We start from the raw sequence: 20325 nt of genomic DNA, 5'->3' as shown, positions 1-20325 counted from the left end.
ATATGGGACAGGGATTATGTCCGATCTGATTGTCTTGTCCCTGGCCCAGCGCATAGTACAGTGCTTGGCACAGAATGAGCGCTTAACAAATATCACAATTCACTACTGTGTGCACAGCACTTGAGAGAGTATACAATACAGTTGGTAGACAGTCTTCCTGCCCAGAAGGAACTTATATTCTATAGGGGGAGATAGACCGTAAAATAAACTACAAACATATATACATCCATATATATGTACTCTCTGTGGGGCAGAGAGTGAGTTGAATATCCATCAAGCACTTGAGGCTTTCCCCACCTTTAGCCCCACTTTTACAGTGATCCGTAATTTATTTATATGCCTTCCCCTCTAGACTGTAAACACGTTGTGGTCAGGGATTGTCTCCCCCAACTGTTGACTGTACTCTCAAGTGTTCAGTAAATGCCTTTGATTGTTTGATTGATAGCAAGTACTTAATGTCTTCAAATCCAAGTGCAAGGTGATACAGATCGATGGGGAGAGGGGGAGGTAGTAGGGGAAATGAGGGCTTAGTTGATAAATTAGATCATCTTTCCTGCAGGAGAGCACCATATCTAGAACTTCTCAATACTCTTAGCAAGGTTACCAAAAGCAGTGTTCCCTTAACCTCTTCATTAATTTTCCACCACCTTACATGGAGACTTTGTTCTTCTGGAGGGAGGGAACTCCAGCACTCTTGATACCTCACCCGGACCCCCTCAGAAATATTTTCCATTTGAAAACAGGGAAGAGATGCAAACACTCACCTGTAACTTGTTTATCGGGAAGGGAGGGGATTGGAATGGCTGATCCAAATTTAACCAGGAGGCGTTCATATAACCAGTCAAAGTGCTTATATCTGTGGTTCACAGATCGATTAGTGTTCTACAAAACAAGGACAGAGAGGTGGGAAAAAACAAAATAAAAATCAAACATTAGCTATGAAAAATGAAAACCCCCGTACAAATAAACACTAGACGTTAACAATTCAAAACAACACTATATGTTAACAATTGAAAAATGAATCACTTACAGTGGCTGTCAACTGATATTCAATGTAGCTCTTCAAGCCATACATTTTGGAGCCTTTCCTGGGATCTGCTACCACACAGTCAAATGTAGAGGTAGGATAAACCCACATTGGGCCATAATCTCCAACCTGAAAGGTATTTTGGGAAGAGTTAATCCCTCATATGCCAGTGCAAAAGAATTAACTGATAAATTTGCAGAATGGCTAGAATTTTTGTTTTGAAAAACACATTCCTTTAGAATAACCTGTGAAGGCCTATGCCACGTCAGTCAAGTAAATACAGCACAGTAGTGGGCTCAAACTCTTCAAATAAAATACTTTTACAAAACATTTTATTTGGTAATCAAAATCTAAATTAGATTAAAAAAACCCCAACATCGTCACTAAAGAAAGCAGAAAGCAAGTTTTTTCTTTGCTTGAGGGCCAACCAGTGCTCCCTCCCCCTTATTCTGCTGATGATTAAGGCTCTTATGGGACAGAAGTTGGGTGGGGAAACACTGTACTGGTTTTTTTGAATCTGTTTTTGGGAAGCAAGCTGCAAAGAGAAGAGATGGGGACTGGTCCAGGTTTGGGAGGATGGAAACTCTGCTAGAGTGTCCTGAGTTAGGAAGGAGCATTGGAAGCTCCTTGTGGGTGGACAGGGATTGTGACTATTAACTCTATTGTATTGCTTTGTACAGTGCTCTGCAGCCAGTAAGTGCTCAACTGATTGATTGCCTCCATCCTCAGAAGCTCCTCCTGCCTTAGATTTTGAGCTCCTCAAGCAACGGGACTGTGGCTAATTCTTCCTGGCATAGCCTTTTTCAGCCCTTAGTACAGTCCTCTGTACACAGTGAGTGCCTTTATAAATTCTATTACTATTACATTTACTACTACTACCTACACAGTTTGGGGAATAGATGAATGGGGTCAAGTGGTCCCATGATCACAACCTAGGATTCAGTTCACAGGACTTGGAGTCAGAAGAGAAATGCAAGGTCTTCCTTAACCTCATCTCTCCTAACAGCCGGCTTTCAAGTGATAGTTTCTTTTCACTATCATCAGTTCTTAGTGACAACTTACTATTTCTTATATTTTGGCTGATTCATCAGTTAAAAAACTCGGTTGCTGATACATGAATTGGTTAATGAGAGATTCTATAAAAAATACACTTTACTAATACAGCCATTCAAGGACAGCTTACTCTGCAGGACTTATATACAGCACACCTATCCACAATGATCAAAAGCCTGCTGAAAATAATGATGTCAGTCATGCAATCATGATGACAGCAGGAGTGATAATGATAAGAATGATGCAACTGTCTAAAAAAGGATGCAACACAGCAGCAATAAATTCATATACTCACAGCTAAATTGTTTCCAGTTTTTCATAATACTAGCACAGCTCAGATTTAGTAAATTACATTTGTCTAAAAACAGTTTCCAAGAAAATAAGAATTGTTGGAAAAATATTTTAATACAAAATGCATTTGTTGGAAGAATAAAAATTACACACACTTACAATGATGGAAATTTTCTCTTTGGGTTTTGCTAGCTGCTTTGTCAACAAGTATTGCTCCATTCCAGGTTTTGTGAATCCAGGAAATCTAATCAAAGAAATAAACACTTTTGAGTTTACAACTCTTTCTTTTAAAATTCCACTACTCCCCAGCCATCTCTCCCTTCAAAAACACATTTTAACCTTCTCAGGTTGTTGTTTCAAGCTCTAAGAATAGGTGGCACATGAAATGTGGGCTAATCAGATTGCTCAAAAGCCAATTAGTCACTTCATCTAATTTTAACTAGTACGTTTTATTCCAGATGGTACTACATTTACAGGTACTGAACAGTAAAACACACTTTGGGGGCTATCTGCTTTAAAGGTCAGATTTTCTAAGTGCCAACTTTTCTATAAGAATTCTGCAACTTAAAAATGTGTGCAGAGGTTACCTAACCAAAGAGGATTGGTATTGTTTAGAAAGTGTTTTACAGAGCAACGTCTTTGAAGGAGAACAGTAGCTTGAAACATATTACTAAGTTTCTACTATTCAAGGTATTTATTGGGCACTTAGTGTTCACAACATTTTACTAAGTGCTTGGGAAAGCACAATACAACAGAGTTGACAGACACATTACCTGCCCACAAAGAGCTGTCTCGAGGGGGAAAAAAATAGAAAATAGAAACTTTTAAGGCCAATACTGAGCTGTTGTTAATGATAACAGTATTTAAGTGCTTACTATGTGCCATGTTCTCTACTAAGCGCTGAGACAGATACGAATTAATCAGGTCCATTTCCCAGAGGGGGCCCACATTCTTCATCCCCGTTTTACAGATGAGGTAACTGAGGCTCAGAGAAGTCAAGTTAACTGGGGTTCAGAGAAGTCAAGTTACCTGCCCAAGTCACAAAGCAAAGTGGTGAAGCTGGAATTAGAACCCAGGTCCTTCTGACTTCTGGGCCTGTGCTCTATCCACTAGGCACGCTGTTTCTCTAACCTGGAGCTGGAGTGGGAGACCCCAGAAGGGCAGCAGTAAAGTCAGGTTTGAAACTCTGGGGTGTAACCTGTTGTTTATTATTACTACTACTACTACTAATTGTTAAGCATCTACTATGTGCCAGGCACCATATTAAGCACTGGGTGGATACAAGCACCAAAAGTGGATACAAACAAGACCCGTCCAAAGCCCTGGCCTGTTCTCCCTGGAGTCTAGACCCTGTGCAAGGACCAAATTTCAAGTTTTCAGATCACACTACAAGTAGCCCAAAACTGGCTACGGAGTTTGCCATTTGGTCTCCTGATGATGGACAGAAAGCCCCTCTCCTGAATGTCACATGTCAAGCTGGTTGACTCACCCTGGCTACCCCCCCCTTTCAATATTTACTGAGTCCTTACTGTGTGCAGAGCACTGCGTTAAGCACTTGGGAGAGTACGAGAACACAATAAACAGGCATTTCCTGTCTGCAATGAGCTTACAGTTCAGAGGACCCTCTGTGATTTCATACTATTTGAAACTCTGTTTTATCCTGCCTAGAGACACTTGTCTGTCCTCTCTACTTGAGTAATCCATTTTAATTAACTGGTGAAGCACTTGTTTTCCCAGGATGGGAAAGGAAGGAATAAGGAGGGAGGTTTTCCAGTCAGCGCCTTTCTTCCCTTCCCATTCTGACAACAGAAAAATGACACAGTTCAGTGGGAGAACAAAACAGGTTGCTGCCAAGAGGAGAGTCTCAAGGGGTGTTGGAAACACCATAACCCCCAATCAACTGTATTTATTGATTTCTTACTATGTGCACAACACTGTACTATGCACTTGGGAGAGTACAACAACTATTTAGCAGACACATTCTCCGGCCTACAATGAGCTTATAGGGCAGAGCTTACAGCCGCTTCAGGTGTGAGGGGATGTGCAGGGAGTAATTTATTGCTTCGGATAATGATGAGGACACAATGGATCTGAAGAGAGCCTTTTCTCTCAGGAACTCAAAGGGTTTTCATAAGAATAACCTCATTTTTACTGTCTCCACAGGCTTGTGATGAAGGTAGGTCTTTTTTTAATACTAGCCTCATATTTTTAAAATAGGGAAACTAGAACAGAGCAGTTGAGATTCTTGTTCCCACAGTTAGAGTTCAGTTCTGGGTCTCGGTTCACTGCCTTTCCCTTTAGACCATTCTGTAACTGAAATCAAATATAAAGTCTGCATGCTGGTATAAATTAATGTTGATATTTGTTAAGTGCTTCCTATGTGCCAAGCACTGTTCTAAGCGCTGGGGGAGATACAGGGGAATGAGGTTGTCCCACGGGAGCCTCACAGTTTTCACCCCCATTTTACAGATGGGGTAACTGAGGCCCAGAGAAGTGAAGTGACTTGCCCATAGTCACCCAGCTGACAAGTGGCAGAGCCAGGATTCGAACCCATGACCTCTGACTCCCAAGCCCAGGCTCTTTCCACTGAGCCACGCTGCTTCTCTAATTCTAAATAGAACTATTTGGAAACAATGAACCTGTACTTGAAAACCACTTTTCATAAAGACAAGGGTCTATATTGACTTCAAGGAAGTTCCAAAGCAAATCTGGCTTCCCAAGGTCCTCAGGAATCAATCATATTTATTGAGTGCTTACTACAAGCTAAGCTCTGTACTCAGAGCTTGGGAGAGTACAATATAACAGCTGGGAGACATGTTCCCTGCCCATAAGGAGCTTACAATCTAGAAGGGGAAGGGTCTGGAATACATCAGGACTGTACATCCAAGAACTGCTCTAAACCAGAGATCATCCATCAGTGCCTTGGAGAGGTCCCCAGTGTTATTTTGGATTTCCAAGCATGCTACCCATATATTAGCAAGGACCAAAGTTAAAGTTCTCATATGCTACAAGTGGTCAAACACTTGTTATGGGGTTTGTCATTTGGTTTCCTGATGATTTAAACTGTAAGCTCATTATGGGCAGGGAACTTGTCTGCCAATTCCATTGTACTGTCCTCTCCCAAGTGCTTAATAGAGTTTTCTGCACATGGTAGAGCACTCAATAAATACCATTAAAGGATTAATTGATAGACAGAGATCAAGCAGATGGCCTGGATTTACTTCTGCTTGGTCAGTCAGGGCTGCCAAGGCTCTGTTCACTTCAGTGTCACCTGCCACATCTAGCCACATTCAGGCAAGATGAGAAGTGTGATAAACAAAAGCAACAGCAGGCCTGCCACTAATAAAAAGTGGTGGAAAGCGCTCATAGCTCATTCATTCAATAGTATTTATTGAGCGCTTACTATGTGCAGAGCACTGTACTAAGCGCTTGGGATGAACAAGTCGGCAACAGATAGAGACAGTCCCTGCCGTTTGACAGGCTTACAGTCTAATCGGGGGAGACGGACAGACAAGAACAATGGCACTAAACAGCGTCAAGGGGAAGAACATCTCGTAAAAACAATGGCAACTAAATAGAATCAAGGCGATGTACAATTCATTAACAAAATAAATAGGGTAACGAAAATATATACAGTTGAGCGGACGAGTACAGTGCTGTGGGGATGGGAAGGGAGAGGTGGAGGAGCAGAGGGAAAAGGGGAAAATGAGGCTTTAGCTGCGGAGAGGTAAAGGGGGGATGGCAGAGGGAGTAGAGGGGGAAGAGGAGCTCAGTCTGGGAATGCCTCTTGGAGGAGGTGATTTAGGATAGCTCTAAGCAGGGTCCAAATCTGAGTAAGTATCCAGGTCCATCCCCTCTAACCAGGAATGCACTGTTGTTATTCTACTACTGTTATTAATAATTTGCTCCTCCTAGCTTGTTTTCACTCACCCCATTTCCATCACCCCAATCATTCTCTATGAGTCTGTTTTACCCCTGTTCTACCACACGCCTGGGACCATGTCAGAAGCAGTGTGGCCAAGTGGAAAGAACACAGGCCTGGGAGTAGGAGGACCTGGATTCTAATCCCACTCTGTCATTTTGCTTGCCATGTGACCTTTGGCAAGTCACTTATCTCTATGCTTTAGTCCCTTCATCTGCAAAATGGGTTTCTATTAAGGTCACTATCAATCATATTTATTGAATGCTTCCTGTGTACAGAGCACTATACTAAGCACGCAGGAGAGTACAATCTAACAGAGGTGGTAGACATGTTCCCTGCCCACCAAGGGAGTATGTCACAGGAGTGTCAGCAAAGCCAAAATGTCTTATTGTTTCTTGAGAGGGGAAGGAGAGACTACTACATACTTATTAAGGTTTTTTTGGAGGATTAAGTACTTTTTGAAAACATTAAATTTGCAGTTATTAATACTTTGCAAAAGAGAGAAATAGAGCTATTTTAAGAGAATATTCATACATATCACGGTTTCCTGTCTTAAAAAGTCATGCCTCTACTTTTTTAGGCATTCACTTGGCTTTGGCATTTAACTGGCAGCACAGAACCATTATGCTTCACTCCACTGCACTTTAAAAAATTTTTCTGTCACTTGAGTTTTTCAAACCCATTGACTATAGTCTGTTGGATTTGTTGGCAAAATCTTATTCCAAGACTTATAATACCTCTGACAGCTGGTCTTTAGGAGGAAAGTAAATACAATTCCAATAATTAAAATTGACTTTAATCTGACCCTTTTGTTTCACAGTAGATGAGGAAAGCGAAAAATAAGAGGGAATTACAATTTTGAATACAAATTAAACAATAAAGGAATTATTCAATTCATTATGATGTGTTTTATTGGATAGGGAAACAAGTCCAATTAAAGGGGAAGCCATACAGCCTAGTGGAAAGAGCAAGGGCCTGGAAGTCAGAGGACCTGGGTTCTAATCCCAGCTCTGCCACTTGCCAGTGGTGTGACCTTGAGCAAATCACTTGATTTCTCTGAGGCTCAGTTTCTTCATTTGGGGATTAAATTATACTCAAACTGTGGGATAGAACCTGGGTTCAATCTGATTCCCTTCTATCTACCCAAGTGCTAAGGACAGTACTTGGCACGTAGGTTTAATAAGTTCTCCAAAATATCCCTAAATTTATAATAATTGGTCAAACATTCAACTAACCAGCATAACTACTAAAATTTTCCAAATCAAGCTAATTTTTTCTGGCATTTGAACAAAACCTACAATGACATAGTGAACAGAAATGCTGCACAAAACACTTGTGTTCTCTTGATGGTAAACACATTGTGCAGAGAATGTTTCTACCAATTCTGCTGTACTGTACTCCAAGCACTTAGTACAGTGGTCTGCATACATGAAGCACTCAAATAATATGATTGACTAATTTTATATATAACATTTTCTTACTACAAAAATGTTACTTTATTGTGATGTTGATTCTCAAGGAAGTCATAAATAATATCTTTTTAACCTACAGAACCACAAAGCAGTATGGTCTAGTGGAAAGAGTAAGGAGACTGAGTTAACAGACAGGTTCAAATTCTAGTTCCGACACTGGCCTGCTGGGTGACCTTGGGAAAGTCACTTTCAGTCAATCAATGGTATTTATTAAGCGATTATGTGCAGAGCACAGAATACTACAGTGTTAGGAGAGATGTTCTCTGCTCATAATGAGTTTACAGTCTAGAGGGGGAGACAGACAATAATATAACTAATTTATAATACATAATTCAAAGATAAGTGCTGTGGGGTTGGGGATGGAGCAAATATCCAATGTCCAAAGGTCACAGATCCAAGTGTGTAAACAATACTGAAAGGAGAGAGGGCTGGGGAAGACAGCTTAATAGGGGATGGCCTCTAATTTACCTCTCAGTCTCGGTTTCCTTCTCTAAAAAAATGGGGGAAAAGATTCCTGTTCTTACCTTTTAGCCTAAGGGCCCAGTGTGGGGCAGGAACTGTTTCTGATCTGATTATCTTACATCCACCACAGCAATTAACAAATACCATTATTATTACCATAAAACACCAATATCTTTCCACCCACCTGCTTCCTTACAAAAACATCTAGCTCAACTAGAACTGTCCGTTCTCCTCATAGACACAGGCATTATAAGCAGCAGGTCTAAAAGCTATTTAACTTTTTGTTCAGGATTGGGGTGTGAGCACGTGGAGGAAGAGGGAAAGGAGGAGACTGAGTACAAGCAGAGCAATTTAGAGAACCAAGTCTTATGTCTACTTGGGTTCTTTACTTAAATGTATTTTTTGAGCACTTACTGTGTGCACAGTACTGTACTAAGGTCTTGGGAGTACAATATAATAATTATGGTATTTGTTAAGCGATTACTATGTGCAGAGCACTGTTCTAAGCGCTGGGGTAGATACATGGTAATCAGATTGTCCAACATGGAGCTCACATTTTTTTAAATCCCCATTTTTACAGATGAGGTAACTGAGGCCCAGAGAAGTTAAGTGATTTGCCCAACCCACGACCTCTGACTCCCAAGCCCGTGCTCTTTCCACTAAGCCACGCTGCTTCTCACTCATATATAATAACTATAACAATATAACAGACACACTCTCTGCCCACAACGAGCTTACTGTCTAGAGGATATGAATTTACAGACTCAACTCCTCTATACTGACTGGATACGCTTTATGATATCCAAGTTCAGGACTTCATATAACTCCTCTTGAAATGAGTGTCTGAGGATCCATTCACTCTGACCCTAACACTGCCAAAAAGTAAAAATAAACCTTTAATATTTGAAACCCAAACTAACTTTCCAATTCCAACTAATAATAATAATAATAATAATAATAATGATAATAATGTTGGTATTTGTTAAGCGCTTACTATGTGCCGAGCACTGTTCTAAGCGCTGGGGTAGACAGGGGAATCAGGTTGTCCCACATGGGGCTCACAGTCTTAATCCCCATTTTACAGATGACGGAACTGAAGCACAGAGAAGTTAAGTGACTTGCCCACAGTCACACAGCCGACAAGTGGCAGAGCTGGGATTCGAACTCATGAGCCCTGACTCCAAAGCCCATGCTCTTTCCACTGAGCCACGCTGCTTCTAGCAGTGGGTTATTAGGAAGGGGGAAAGCATGAAGGCAAATCAGCAGGACCTTTGTGCTACTTAAAACCTGCTCAATTCTAACCATATTTCATGACTTTACTTGTTCAGTGGGAGCTTCATGGAACCAGCAGCACGAGAATTGCCCCGCAGACCACCTCCTGCTTCAGAAGATTCCGTCTCCTTAAAGTAAGAAGGAGAAGTAGATTTGGGGTCATCCCAGTCTTCATCCCAATCATCATCTTCAGCAGCAGCTGGGGAGAGGAACGGCAGAAGCTTAGTAAGGAGAAGAGGAAAAAATGCCTAGTTCACCAAACATACTGTTGACAGGAGAAGCGACGTGACCTATTGGAAAGAGCACGGGCCTGGGCATCAGAAGACCTGGATTTTAAACCCATCTCTGCCAAATGCTTGCTGTGTGATCTTGGGCAAGCCACTTCACTTCTCTGTGCCTCAGTTCTCCTATTCTTCCTCCTCCTTAGGCTGTGAGCCCCCCGAGGGATAGGGACTGTGTCCAAACTAATCACCTTGTATCGCTCCCCTAGACTGCAAGCTCATTGTGGGCAGGGAATTTGACTGCTTACTGTTCTACTGTATATCCCCAGTGCTTAGCACAATGCTCTGCAAACAGTAAGCACTCAAATATGACTGAATGAATGCCCCAGCACTTACAGTGTTCGACACTTAGTAAACTCTTATCAAATACCACAAAAAAAAAAAAAAGGAGAAGCCTCCAATTAGAAAAGATGGATGTAATGAGTGGGCACCAATGGGATGCTGCTGGAGAGTCTCTAAGTTTTCAGGTCCCAGGAATTGGTTCGCTCCCAATTCTTTCAACTCCGGTAAACAGCACGACCACCAGAAAACCAGTTCTACAATTGGTAATGATAATCTTACTTGGTAATCATTACTTTTGAACCTGAATAAATCCTGGACTATCATAAACATTTTTCTTAAAAAACAAAACAAAAAACCAACATTCAGTACATGTCTCCCCATTTCTCAAGAACCTCCAGAGGTTGCCTGTCCAACTCTGTGTCAAACAGAAACTCCTTACCATCAGCTTTAAAGTATTCAATCAGCTCAACTCCTCCGACCTTATTTCAGTGGTCTTCTACTGCAGCCCAACATGCATCCTGGATCCTCTAGTGGCAGCTTGCTCCTTGTGCCTTGATCTCATCCACCTCACTGCTGACCCCTTGCCCTGCCTCTGGCCTGTAACTCCCTCCCACTTCTTATACAACAGACCACCACTCTCCCCACCTCAAAAGCCTTCTTAAAATTACACCTCCAAAAAGCAGGCCCCAATTAAGTCCTCTTTTCCTCAGTTCCCTCTCCTGTGGATCTGTAATAATAATGTTGGTACTTATTAAGCGCTTACTATGTGCCAAGCACTGTTCTAAGCACAGGGGTAGATACAAGGTAATTAAGTTGTCCCATGTGGGGCTCACAGTCTTTATCCCCATTTTAGAGATGAAGCACAGAGAAGTTAAATAATAATAATAATAATGATGTTGATATTTGTTAAGCGCTTACTACGTGCAGAGCACTGTTCTAAGCGCTGGGGTAGATACAGGGGAATGAGGTTGTCCCATGTGAGGCTCACAGTCTTCATCCCCATTTTAGAGATGAGAGAACTGAATGCCTCAGTTCAGAGAAATGAAGTGACTTGCCCACAGTCACACAGCTAACAAGTGGCAGAGTAGAGACTGGAACCCATGACCTCTGACTCCCAAGCCCAGGCTCTTTCCACTGAGCAAACACCGCTTCTCTAAGCCATGCTGTACCCTTTAAGCAGTTAGCTGATATACATAATATTTAATTAATAAGCTCTTCTAATTCTCCGGCCTGTGCTCTTTCCATTCCATGCTTCTCCTGCTTTTAGTCTGTGGTTGAAGACAATTTTTTTCTTTTATTTTTCCTTTTTAGGTACTCTTCAACCTGCTTTCACTATCTTTCAAGTCTTACTGTACCAACTAGTATGATAACCTTTTCATTTTTATTAAAGATTAAGTTTTCCATTGCTGATTCCTTATTTATAATAAATTTCAACTTTCAAAATAACTGGAAATATCAAAATCTCTCCGAACTACATAAAATAAACATGATTTCACTATTGCTTATTTTACTGCATTCACATAACATCTATTTTGGATTAAACTCAAGTGTTTTTGAATGAGGAGTTATTATTATTTTAGGATTCACAAACAGAAATCTGGGGGACAAGCATTTTATTTAATGCAAAGCTAAATTTCGCCATTGGTGGTGAATTGCTATTTGCACTCCATCAGCAATATGACCCATGATGACCACTGATGGTGAAATTCAACTCTGAGGATGTGTAAGCCTGAAATTTTCAAAGCAGGACCCACAGTCCTGCCCATCTGTGCAGACAAAAAGCTGTTAACTTGGGGCTGTTCTCTTTTTACTTCCTTGTCTCATATTCTTTCAGGAGACAGAAGCTCATTGTGAGGAGGGAGTGTGTCTCTTTACTGTTATAATGTATTCTCCCAAGTGCTTAGTACAGTGCTTTGCACAAAGTAAGCGATCAAGAAACACAGTTGAATGAATGAAAGTGATAATATTCCTATTCAGCACTTGGAAATATCTGAAATGACCAAGTACACGAAATCTCAACAAGTCACTGGCATACCTGGCAATATTAAGGCAATCTTGCTTAAATTAGGGTGTTAGTTCCCCAATTCAACAGCATACAAACCTTGGATTTAAGCAGAATGCTCAAACTGGAAGAAGAATGACCATACACGGAAGAGTTAAGCAAAAATGATTTTGGATACCAGTTACCCAAGGAGAGTTTAGACTCTTTGCAGAGAAGAGAGGAAGCAAATCTCTCTGAAAAAATACTTTAAAATGACTAAATCTTCCAGATATCACAATCTAAAATATATGTTGATTTAATTGAGGATTGAATAGATACTGATCATCCTTCATACTAAATCAACTTTAAGTTGAACTTGGCTAAAGTTTAACTTATAAATTGACTTAAATTTATCTTGATATTTTGACTGCCAAAACAGACTTAATAAAATCATTATTTTTGTCAAGCCAGAGGTTTCATAGAAGGCTTCAAGAAATGCCAAATTTACTACTTTTCACTTCCAGGACTGCCAAATGTCTTTACATGCCTTCATTATCAGAGCAAGATCATTTTCAAATACCTACATTTTAAAAACTTCATTATGCTTTATTCCAATTTTCATTTTGATAGGAGGTAATACTTTGCAATTTCTAGCTAAAATTTGTAAGTCCACTTATAAATTGTCAATGATCCTAAAACCATATTTACTCACACAACTGCCCCATTTGTGGGCAAAATTTTTGTAACATTAAAACAGGAGTGGGTGGAGCTGTTAAGTGTCATAATAATTACATCCATGAATAAAGGTAGGAGGGGAAAAAAGTAGAAAACAAAGAGTAAGATAAGATGGGAGAAGAAAGAGGGAGATGAGGGTTCTTGAAAATGTACTTCTTGTTTCTATCGAACCTCTCCCCAGTCCTGTGCATACTAGACACCCAATTAAATGTCACCCAACCTGTACTTTTATGTCCTCCTGCTCTGCATGTCTTTATGGCCAAGGAACTTACCTGCCAACTCTGGTTTAGTCTACCCTCCCAAGCATGGCGGGAGAGGCAGCATGGACTAGGGAATAGAGCACGGGTCTGGGACTCAGAAAGACCTGTGTTCTAGTCCCAGCTTTGCCACTTATCTGCTGTGAGACCTTGGGCATGTCATTTCACTTTTCTGTGCCTCAGTTACCTCATCTATAGAATGGGGATTAAGATTGTAAACCCCATGTGGGACAGGACTAGGGACATTGTGTCCTCTGGGGACATTGTGTACCCCCGCTCAGGCCCGGGGACATTGTGCTCCCCAACCGCCCCCCCACTCCGCCTGAAGCGGCCATTTTGGGAACCCCTCACTCCCTCTTTCCCCTTGAGGTGATTCATCTCCCCCACCCCCACCCCAGGCGACGACGTCCTTGTTCTCACTGCATTACCTTACCTTAGCAGCCTCCTATGGCCGCAACCCACCCCGGACAACCTCAGGCCCTCCCCCCCCCCCACCTCATTTGGTCATGAGCTCTGGGACTCTCTCGGCCACTAGCCGCTTGACTTTGAGTCTGACCGGGTAGGGTCAGGTCGTCCCCCGACCCTGGTCATCGCCTGCTTATTAACACTATTGTATTGTATCTTACTGTACCATGTTGCTATATTAGCGATTTCGCTTGTTACTGTTTATTGTCATCAGTGCTGCCACCCACCTCTCTGGCCTCGCCATGTCCCTCCTCCCCCCCCCCCACCCCTTCCTATCCTCCCCTTCCCCCTCTCCTCTCTCGCTCAGCTCTTTCCCGCTCTCTCTTCTGCCTCCTCCCCCCTTCCCCTCCCCCGCCCTAGAACCCCACTTTACCAGCGCTACCCCCTCTTCCCCCTCCCCCTACTTTCCCCCCCACCAAACCACCTCCTCCCCCCCTCCCCCCTTCTCTCTTCCCCACCCACGCCCCATCCCAGTCCTCCTGTCCCACTGCTACCCCTCATCCCCCTCTTCTCGTCTAGGGCCCCGCCACCTCCTTCCCATCCAAACCCTCCCCTGCCCCCGCCCTTTTCCCCCTCCCCCCCCTTGCACCCACAGCTACTTTCAAGTGTGGCCTCTGGAACCCCCGCTCTATTACAGGTAAGCTACCTTTCGTCCATGACCTTTTCCTCTCCCACTCTCCCCTCCTCCTCGCCCTTTCAGAAACGTGGCTCACTCCCGAAGACACGGTCTCCGCCGCTGCTCTCTCCAGAGGAGGCCTCTCCTTCTCCCACTCCCCCAGACTCACCGGTAAGGGAGGAGGCGTCGGCTTCCTCCTCTCACCCCAATGCCGCTTCCGCACTATCCCTCCTCCCCCTTCCCTCTCCTTCCCCTCCTTCGAAGCCCATATCATTCGCCTCTACCACCCCCTCCAGGTATTTGTTGCTGTCATCTACCGCCCTCCTGGTCCCACCACCGACTTCTTCAACCACCTTGACCCCTTTCTCACCTTCCTTCTCTCCTTCTCTCTGCCCACTCTGATCCTCGGAAACTTCAACATCCATATGGATGTACCCGACGACTCCTCTGCCGCCCGCCTGCTATCCCTCCTCGACTCTGCCGACCTCCTCCTCCACCATACCGCGCCCACTCACCGACTCGGTCACACCCTCGATCTCGTCATCTCCTACCGCTGCACTATCTCCTCCCTCACCAACTCTGAAATCCCTCTCTCTGACCATAACCTTCTCACCTGCCTCATCTCTCACACTCCCTCCCCCTGCAAATCTTCGCTACTGCCCCACAGAGACCTCCGCTCTCTCGATCCCATCCGTCTTTCCAATAGCATCTCTCCTCACCTTGCCGCCCTGTCCTCTCTTCCCACTCTCGACGAGCGGGTCTCCGCTCTCAACTCCACCCTCTCTACTCATCTCAACTCTCTCGCCCCCCTTTCCCTCCGCCGCTCTCGCTCCACTAACCCACAGCCCTGGATCACCTCCTCTGTCCGCCTCCTATGCTCCTATGCTCGAGCTGCTGAGTGCTGCTGGAGAAAGTCCAAGCACCAAGCTGACCTCACACACTTCAAATTTATCCTTTCCTGCCTTAACTCTGCCCTCTCCTCTGCCAGGCAAAACTTCTTCTCCTCCCTCATCGACACCCATGCCCATCAGCCCCACCAATTGTTCCGGACCTTTAACTCTCTCCTTAGGCTCCCTGTTTCTCCCCCTCCCCCATCTCTCACCCCCAATGATCTGGCCACCTATTTCCTCACAAAAATCAACACAATCAGGTCTGAGCTCCCCAAAGTCACCCCTCCACCTCTCCCCTCCCCCCAACCAACCCTCTCCCCTACTTTTCCATCCTTCCCTGCAGTATCCTCAGAGGAGATCTCCTCCCTCCTCGCAAGTGCCACCCCCTCCACCTGCGCCTCGGACCCCATTCCCTCTCACCTTATTAAAACCATCGCCCCTGCCCTCCTACCTTCGTTAACTTCAATTTTTAACCACTCAGTCTCCAATGGCTCCTTCCCCTCTGCCTTCAAACATGCCCACGTCTCCCCCATCCTAAAAAAACCCTCTCTTGACCCCACGTCCCCCTCCAGTTACCGCCCTATCTCCCTACTACCCTTCCTTTCCAAAATCCTAGAACGAGTCGTCTACAATCGCTGCTTAGAATTCCTTAACTCCCATTCTCTCCTGAACCCCCTCCAATCTGGCTTCCGTCCCCTCCACTCTACTGAGGCTGCTCTAAGGTCACCCATGACCTCCTTCTTGCCCAATCCAATGGCTCCTACTCCATTCTAATCCTCCTTGACCTCTCTGCTGCCTTGGACACTGTCGACCATCCCCTCCTCCTCCATACCTTATCTCACCTTGGCTTCACTGACTCCGTCCTCTCCCAGTTCTCCTCTTATCTCTCTGGCCGGTCATTCTCGGTCTCCTTCGCAGGCGCCTCCTCTCCCTCCCATCCTTTAACTGTTGGAGTTCCTCAAGAGTCAGTTCTTGGCCCTCTTCTGTTCTCCATTTACACTCACTCCCTTGGTGAACTCATTTGCTCTCACGGCTTTGACTACCATCTCTACGCAGATGACACGCAGATCTACATCTCCGCCCCTGTCCTCTCCCCCTCCCTTCAGGCTCGCATCTCCTCCTGCCTCCAGGATGTCTCCACCTGGATGTCGGCCCGCCACCTAAAACTCAACATGAGCAAGACTGAGCTCCTCATCTTCCCTCCCAAACCCGGTCCTCTCCCAGACTTCTCTATCACCGTGGATGGCACGACCATCCTTCCCGTCCCGCAGGCCCGCAATCTCGGTGTCATCCTTGACTCGTCTCTCTCGTTCACCCCACACATCCTATCCATTACCAAGACCTGCCAGTTTCACCTCTACAATATCGCCAAGATCCGCCCTTTCCTCTCCACCCAAACGGCTACCTTACTGCTACGGGCTCTCGTTACATCCCGGCTAGACTACTGTGTCAGCCTTCTCTCTGACCTCCCTTCCTCCTCTCTCGCCCCGCTCCAGTCTATTCTTCACTCCGCTGCCCGGCTCATCTTCCTGCAGAAACGATCTGGGCATGTCACTCCCCTTCTTAAACAACTCCAGTGGTTGCCTATCAACCTCCGCTCCAAACAAAAACTCCTCACTCTAGGCTTCAAGGCTCTCCATCACCTTGCCCCTTCCTACCTCTCCTCCCTTCTCTACTAACCACCCCGCCCGCTCCGCTCCTCTGCCACCCACCTCCTCACCGTCCCTCGGTCTCACCTATCCCGCCGTCGACCCCTGGGCCACGTCCTCCTGCGGTCCTGGAATGCCCTCCCTCCTCACCTCTGACAATCTAATTCTCTTCCCCTCTTCAAATCCCTACTTAAAGCTCACCTCCTCCAAGAGGCCTTCCCAGACTGAGCTCCCCTTCTTCCTCTACTCCCTCTACCACCCCCCCTTCACCTCTCCGCAGCTTAACCCTCTTTTCCCCCTATCTCCCTCTGCTCCTCCCCCTCTCCTTTCCCATCCCCTCAGCACTGTACTCGTCTGCTCAACTGTATATATTTTCATTACCCTATTTATTTTGTTAATGAAATGTACATCGCCTTGATTCTATTTAGTTGCCATTGTTTTTACGAGATGTTCTTTCCTTTGACTCTATTTATTGCCATTGTTCTTGTCTGTCCGTCTCCCCCGATTAGACTGTAAGCCCGTCAAACGGCAGGGACTGTCTCTATCTGTTGCCGACTTGTTCATTCCAAGCGCTTAGTACAGTGCTCTGCACATAGTAAGTGCTCAATAAATACTATTGAATGAATGAATCACCTTCAATTTACCCCAGCACTGAACAGTGTCTGGCACATAACAAGTCCTTACCAAATTCCTTTCACCACCCCCACCAAAACAGCTTTTAGTACAGTGCTCTGCACATAGTAAGTGCTCAATAAATACCGCTGATTGATATTACTGCTTGCAATTATGTGGTACCAAAAATCTTTCACTTCCTGCCTCTGGATAAGGCAATTATGCAAAAAAAAGTGTAAATATGAACAAGATAAGCAATTATCAATTCCCATTCTCAGAATGTAGAGTATAGGTCTATGCCAGAATCAAAAAAAGCCTTCCACACTATGAAATGATTTGATAGGATTTGACTTTTAACACTGAAAGACAACACTGAAAGAATATGAATTTTTGATTCGTCAGGGCAACTTTGTAAAACCCTTCTTTATCAAATCTGCCAAATGCATAAATGAAGCTGTGGTTCCCAGTCTCTATCGCTATCAATCCCTTTTTATTGTTAGTCTCATCCCACTGGGAATCTTCCCTCTATAGGCCATCAGAGTACTACTAAGTGCTTAGTAAACAGTATTAATGGAAAGCAAACTCTCCAGCTTTTTGTCCCTCTAGACATGGAAACAGAGGATTTTGTCATTAATTTTTATTCCTTCCTCAATTTTTGCTGCTGTGATGTGTTGTCAAATAGCAGGCTTAACTAGATATCACTCTGCCATGATCTTGAGGAGCTGGACATTTTTGTTTATAAGCCTGCAGCAAACCAAACACTGCAATCCCTTAATCTGAACTGGTTTTCAAACCAGTTTGGTGGGTTTGACTGAATGGGCTGCAAATTACTGTTCCAAGAGATCACTTCATCATGAACCACACATCACTTAGGACCCATTCTTGTTCAGTGATACTCTATACTAAGAAGCTATTAGTTAGAATAAAGATGCATCATGTTGTCACCCACTTATTTGGTAGGTGGAAGGTGGTACCGGGAATTATGAGTGGATCTCTATTTCGCCTGAGCAGGAATAATTTATTTCCTCAGTACCATACAGTATGGTAACTGACCCATTACCCATGAAATGTTTTGGCACCACTCCCAATCTCTGACAATTTAAAACAGGATCAGATACTGCATATAGGCAACACAGCACAGAAGGGACTATAAATCACGTCTCCATCTTTTCATCCAGACTATCAACCAATCAACAGTGACAAATCCCAACAAAAAGGACAGCTCACTAACATACACAATGGCTATCGTTTGCTTCCATGCTTGTCAACTGTGTGTGTGTACGTACACACACACAATAGGGTTCGAACATTTGGGGTTGATTGAGCGCGGAATCAGTTTATAGGACCAAATAGAGGAGGGTGTGATTTCCGTGTTAGACATGAAGGTTTAACTTCAATGACTTGACCTTTTTAAATGATTGAACCTTCATGAAAAAGAGGTGTCATCTCTCACCTGGGCCTTGATAGGCCTGTGGGTGACCAAATGCAGCATCCCAGTTGTTGGAGGCACTGTTTTTCTGAGCAGTAGCAGCCCCTTCTGACTTGGCTCCCCAGCCATCAGTGGTCGAGTTGTCCCAGTTTCCAGATTGGCCAGCATTCCAGTTGGACCAGGGGTCACTAGCACCGCTGACCTTCATAATTTAAGATGGGGAAGAGACAAAAAACTTTTATTATTGGTATTGGTAATAATAACAATAATTGTTGCTTTGTTTAGTGCTTATTATGTGCTAAGCAGTGGGGTGGATACAATCAAATCGGGTTGGACAGAGTCCCAGTCCCACATGGGGCTCGGCGTTTCAATCTCCAAGTTACAGATGAGGGAATTGAGGCACAGAGAAGTTAAGTGACTTGCTCAAGATCACACAGCAGACAATAGAAGAAGATAAATTGTGGAGCTGGGATTAGGACCTAGGTCCTTCTGACTCCTGGACCCATGCTCAATCCACAATTGCATGCTGCTTCCTCTTGAAACTTTAGGTGGAAACGCCACCAGATACACGTGCATCAAGAATGGCATATAAACACACTGAGAAGCAGCGTGGTCTAGTGGACAGAGCACAGGTCTGGGAGTCAGAAGGAACGGGTTCTAATCCTGGGCCGGTCACTTATCCACTGGGTGACCTGGGGCAAGTCTCTTAACTTCTCTGGGACTCAGTTACCTTTTATGTAAAACTGGGATTAAGACTGATGTGAGACATAGACTGTGTCCACACTAATTAGCTTGTATCTCCCAGTGCTTAGTACAGTGCCTGGCATATAGTAACTGCTTAACAAATATCATAACAATATCAAAAAAACAGCACTCTAAGTACCTCTCTGATGTTGACTGCTGAAATTAAAAGGAAACTTCTAGGTTATTGCTGAGCTTGAGTGTAATCCATTTTCTACTTAAATGCACTCTAAGCTACATTAGCACTCTTTTAGCTCTTTAATAATTTGTTGAGAGGAATAGATAATCAGCCAGGCACTTAAAAAAAAAAGACACTGAAAACTTTTAGACTGGATGAAATTTTGTTCCAGTACTTGAGTGAAGAAAAATCTATAGCAAGACCCCTAATGATTTTAAGTTAAATATTAATAGTAGAAAGGCACATCTCCTCTGACTTTGCACTTCTCAGGTATACAGCTCACTGATAAAATGTGCTATTCAAACCAGAGGTATCTCTGAGACGAAGCAGTATATCCATCACAATAATGGCCTGACAGGCTCATTTGATTATTTATTTATTTTTTATGGTATTTGTTGTTTACTATGTACCAGGCACTGTACTAGGTGCTCAGGTAGATACAAGCTAGTCAGGTTGGATACAGTCGGTATCCCAGATAAGGCTCACAGTCTTAATCCCCATTTTACAGATGAGGTAATTCAGGGACAGAGAAGTGAAGTGATATGCCCAAGGTCATACAGCATATGAGTGGTGGAGCTGGGATTAGAACCCAGATCTTTCTGACTCCTGGGCCCATGCTCTATCCACTAGGCCACACAGCTTCTCACTTAAAAGTTGAAACCCCTTGGAAAAAAATTAAATCACCTGCTCTTTAAGATGGACCACAACCC

The 20325-nt window shown here is 43.9% G+C and overlaps 1 protein-coding gene across 1 annotated transcript in view; it reads right to left on the bottom strand.

The window, feature by feature from the left end:
- Positions 1 to 20325, bottom strand: part of SNX9 (sorting nexin 9) — a 158639-nt gene that overhangs the window by 44511 nt on the left and 93803 nt on the right. Inside the window, exons 5-9 of the mRNA XM_029057802.1 lie at positions 18721 to 18898; positions 9548 to 9698; positions 2531 to 2615; positions 1031 to 1156; positions 765 to 882 (exon numbers count right to left, since the gene is read on the bottom strand). Coding sequence (XP_028913635.1) covers positions 765 to 882; positions 1031 to 1156; positions 2531 to 2615; positions 9548 to 9698; positions 18721 to 18898 — 658 coding nt within the window. The remainder of the gene's footprint in view (positions 1 to 764; positions 883 to 1030; positions 1157 to 2530; positions 2616 to 9547; positions 9699 to 18720; positions 18899 to 20325) is intronic.

The sequence above is a fragment of the Ornithorhynchus anatinus genome, chromosome 2, assembly GCF_004115215.2.
Source record: "Ornithorhynchus anatinus isolate Pmale09 chromosome 2, mOrnAna1.pri.v4, whole genome shotgun sequence".
Classification (NCBI taxonomy): Eukaryota; Metazoa; Chordata; class Mammalia; order Monotremata; family Ornithorhynchidae; genus Ornithorhynchus; species Ornithorhynchus anatinus.
Note: the sequence above shows the minus strand (reverse complement) of the source record. Positions and strands in the feature narration are given on the sequence as shown.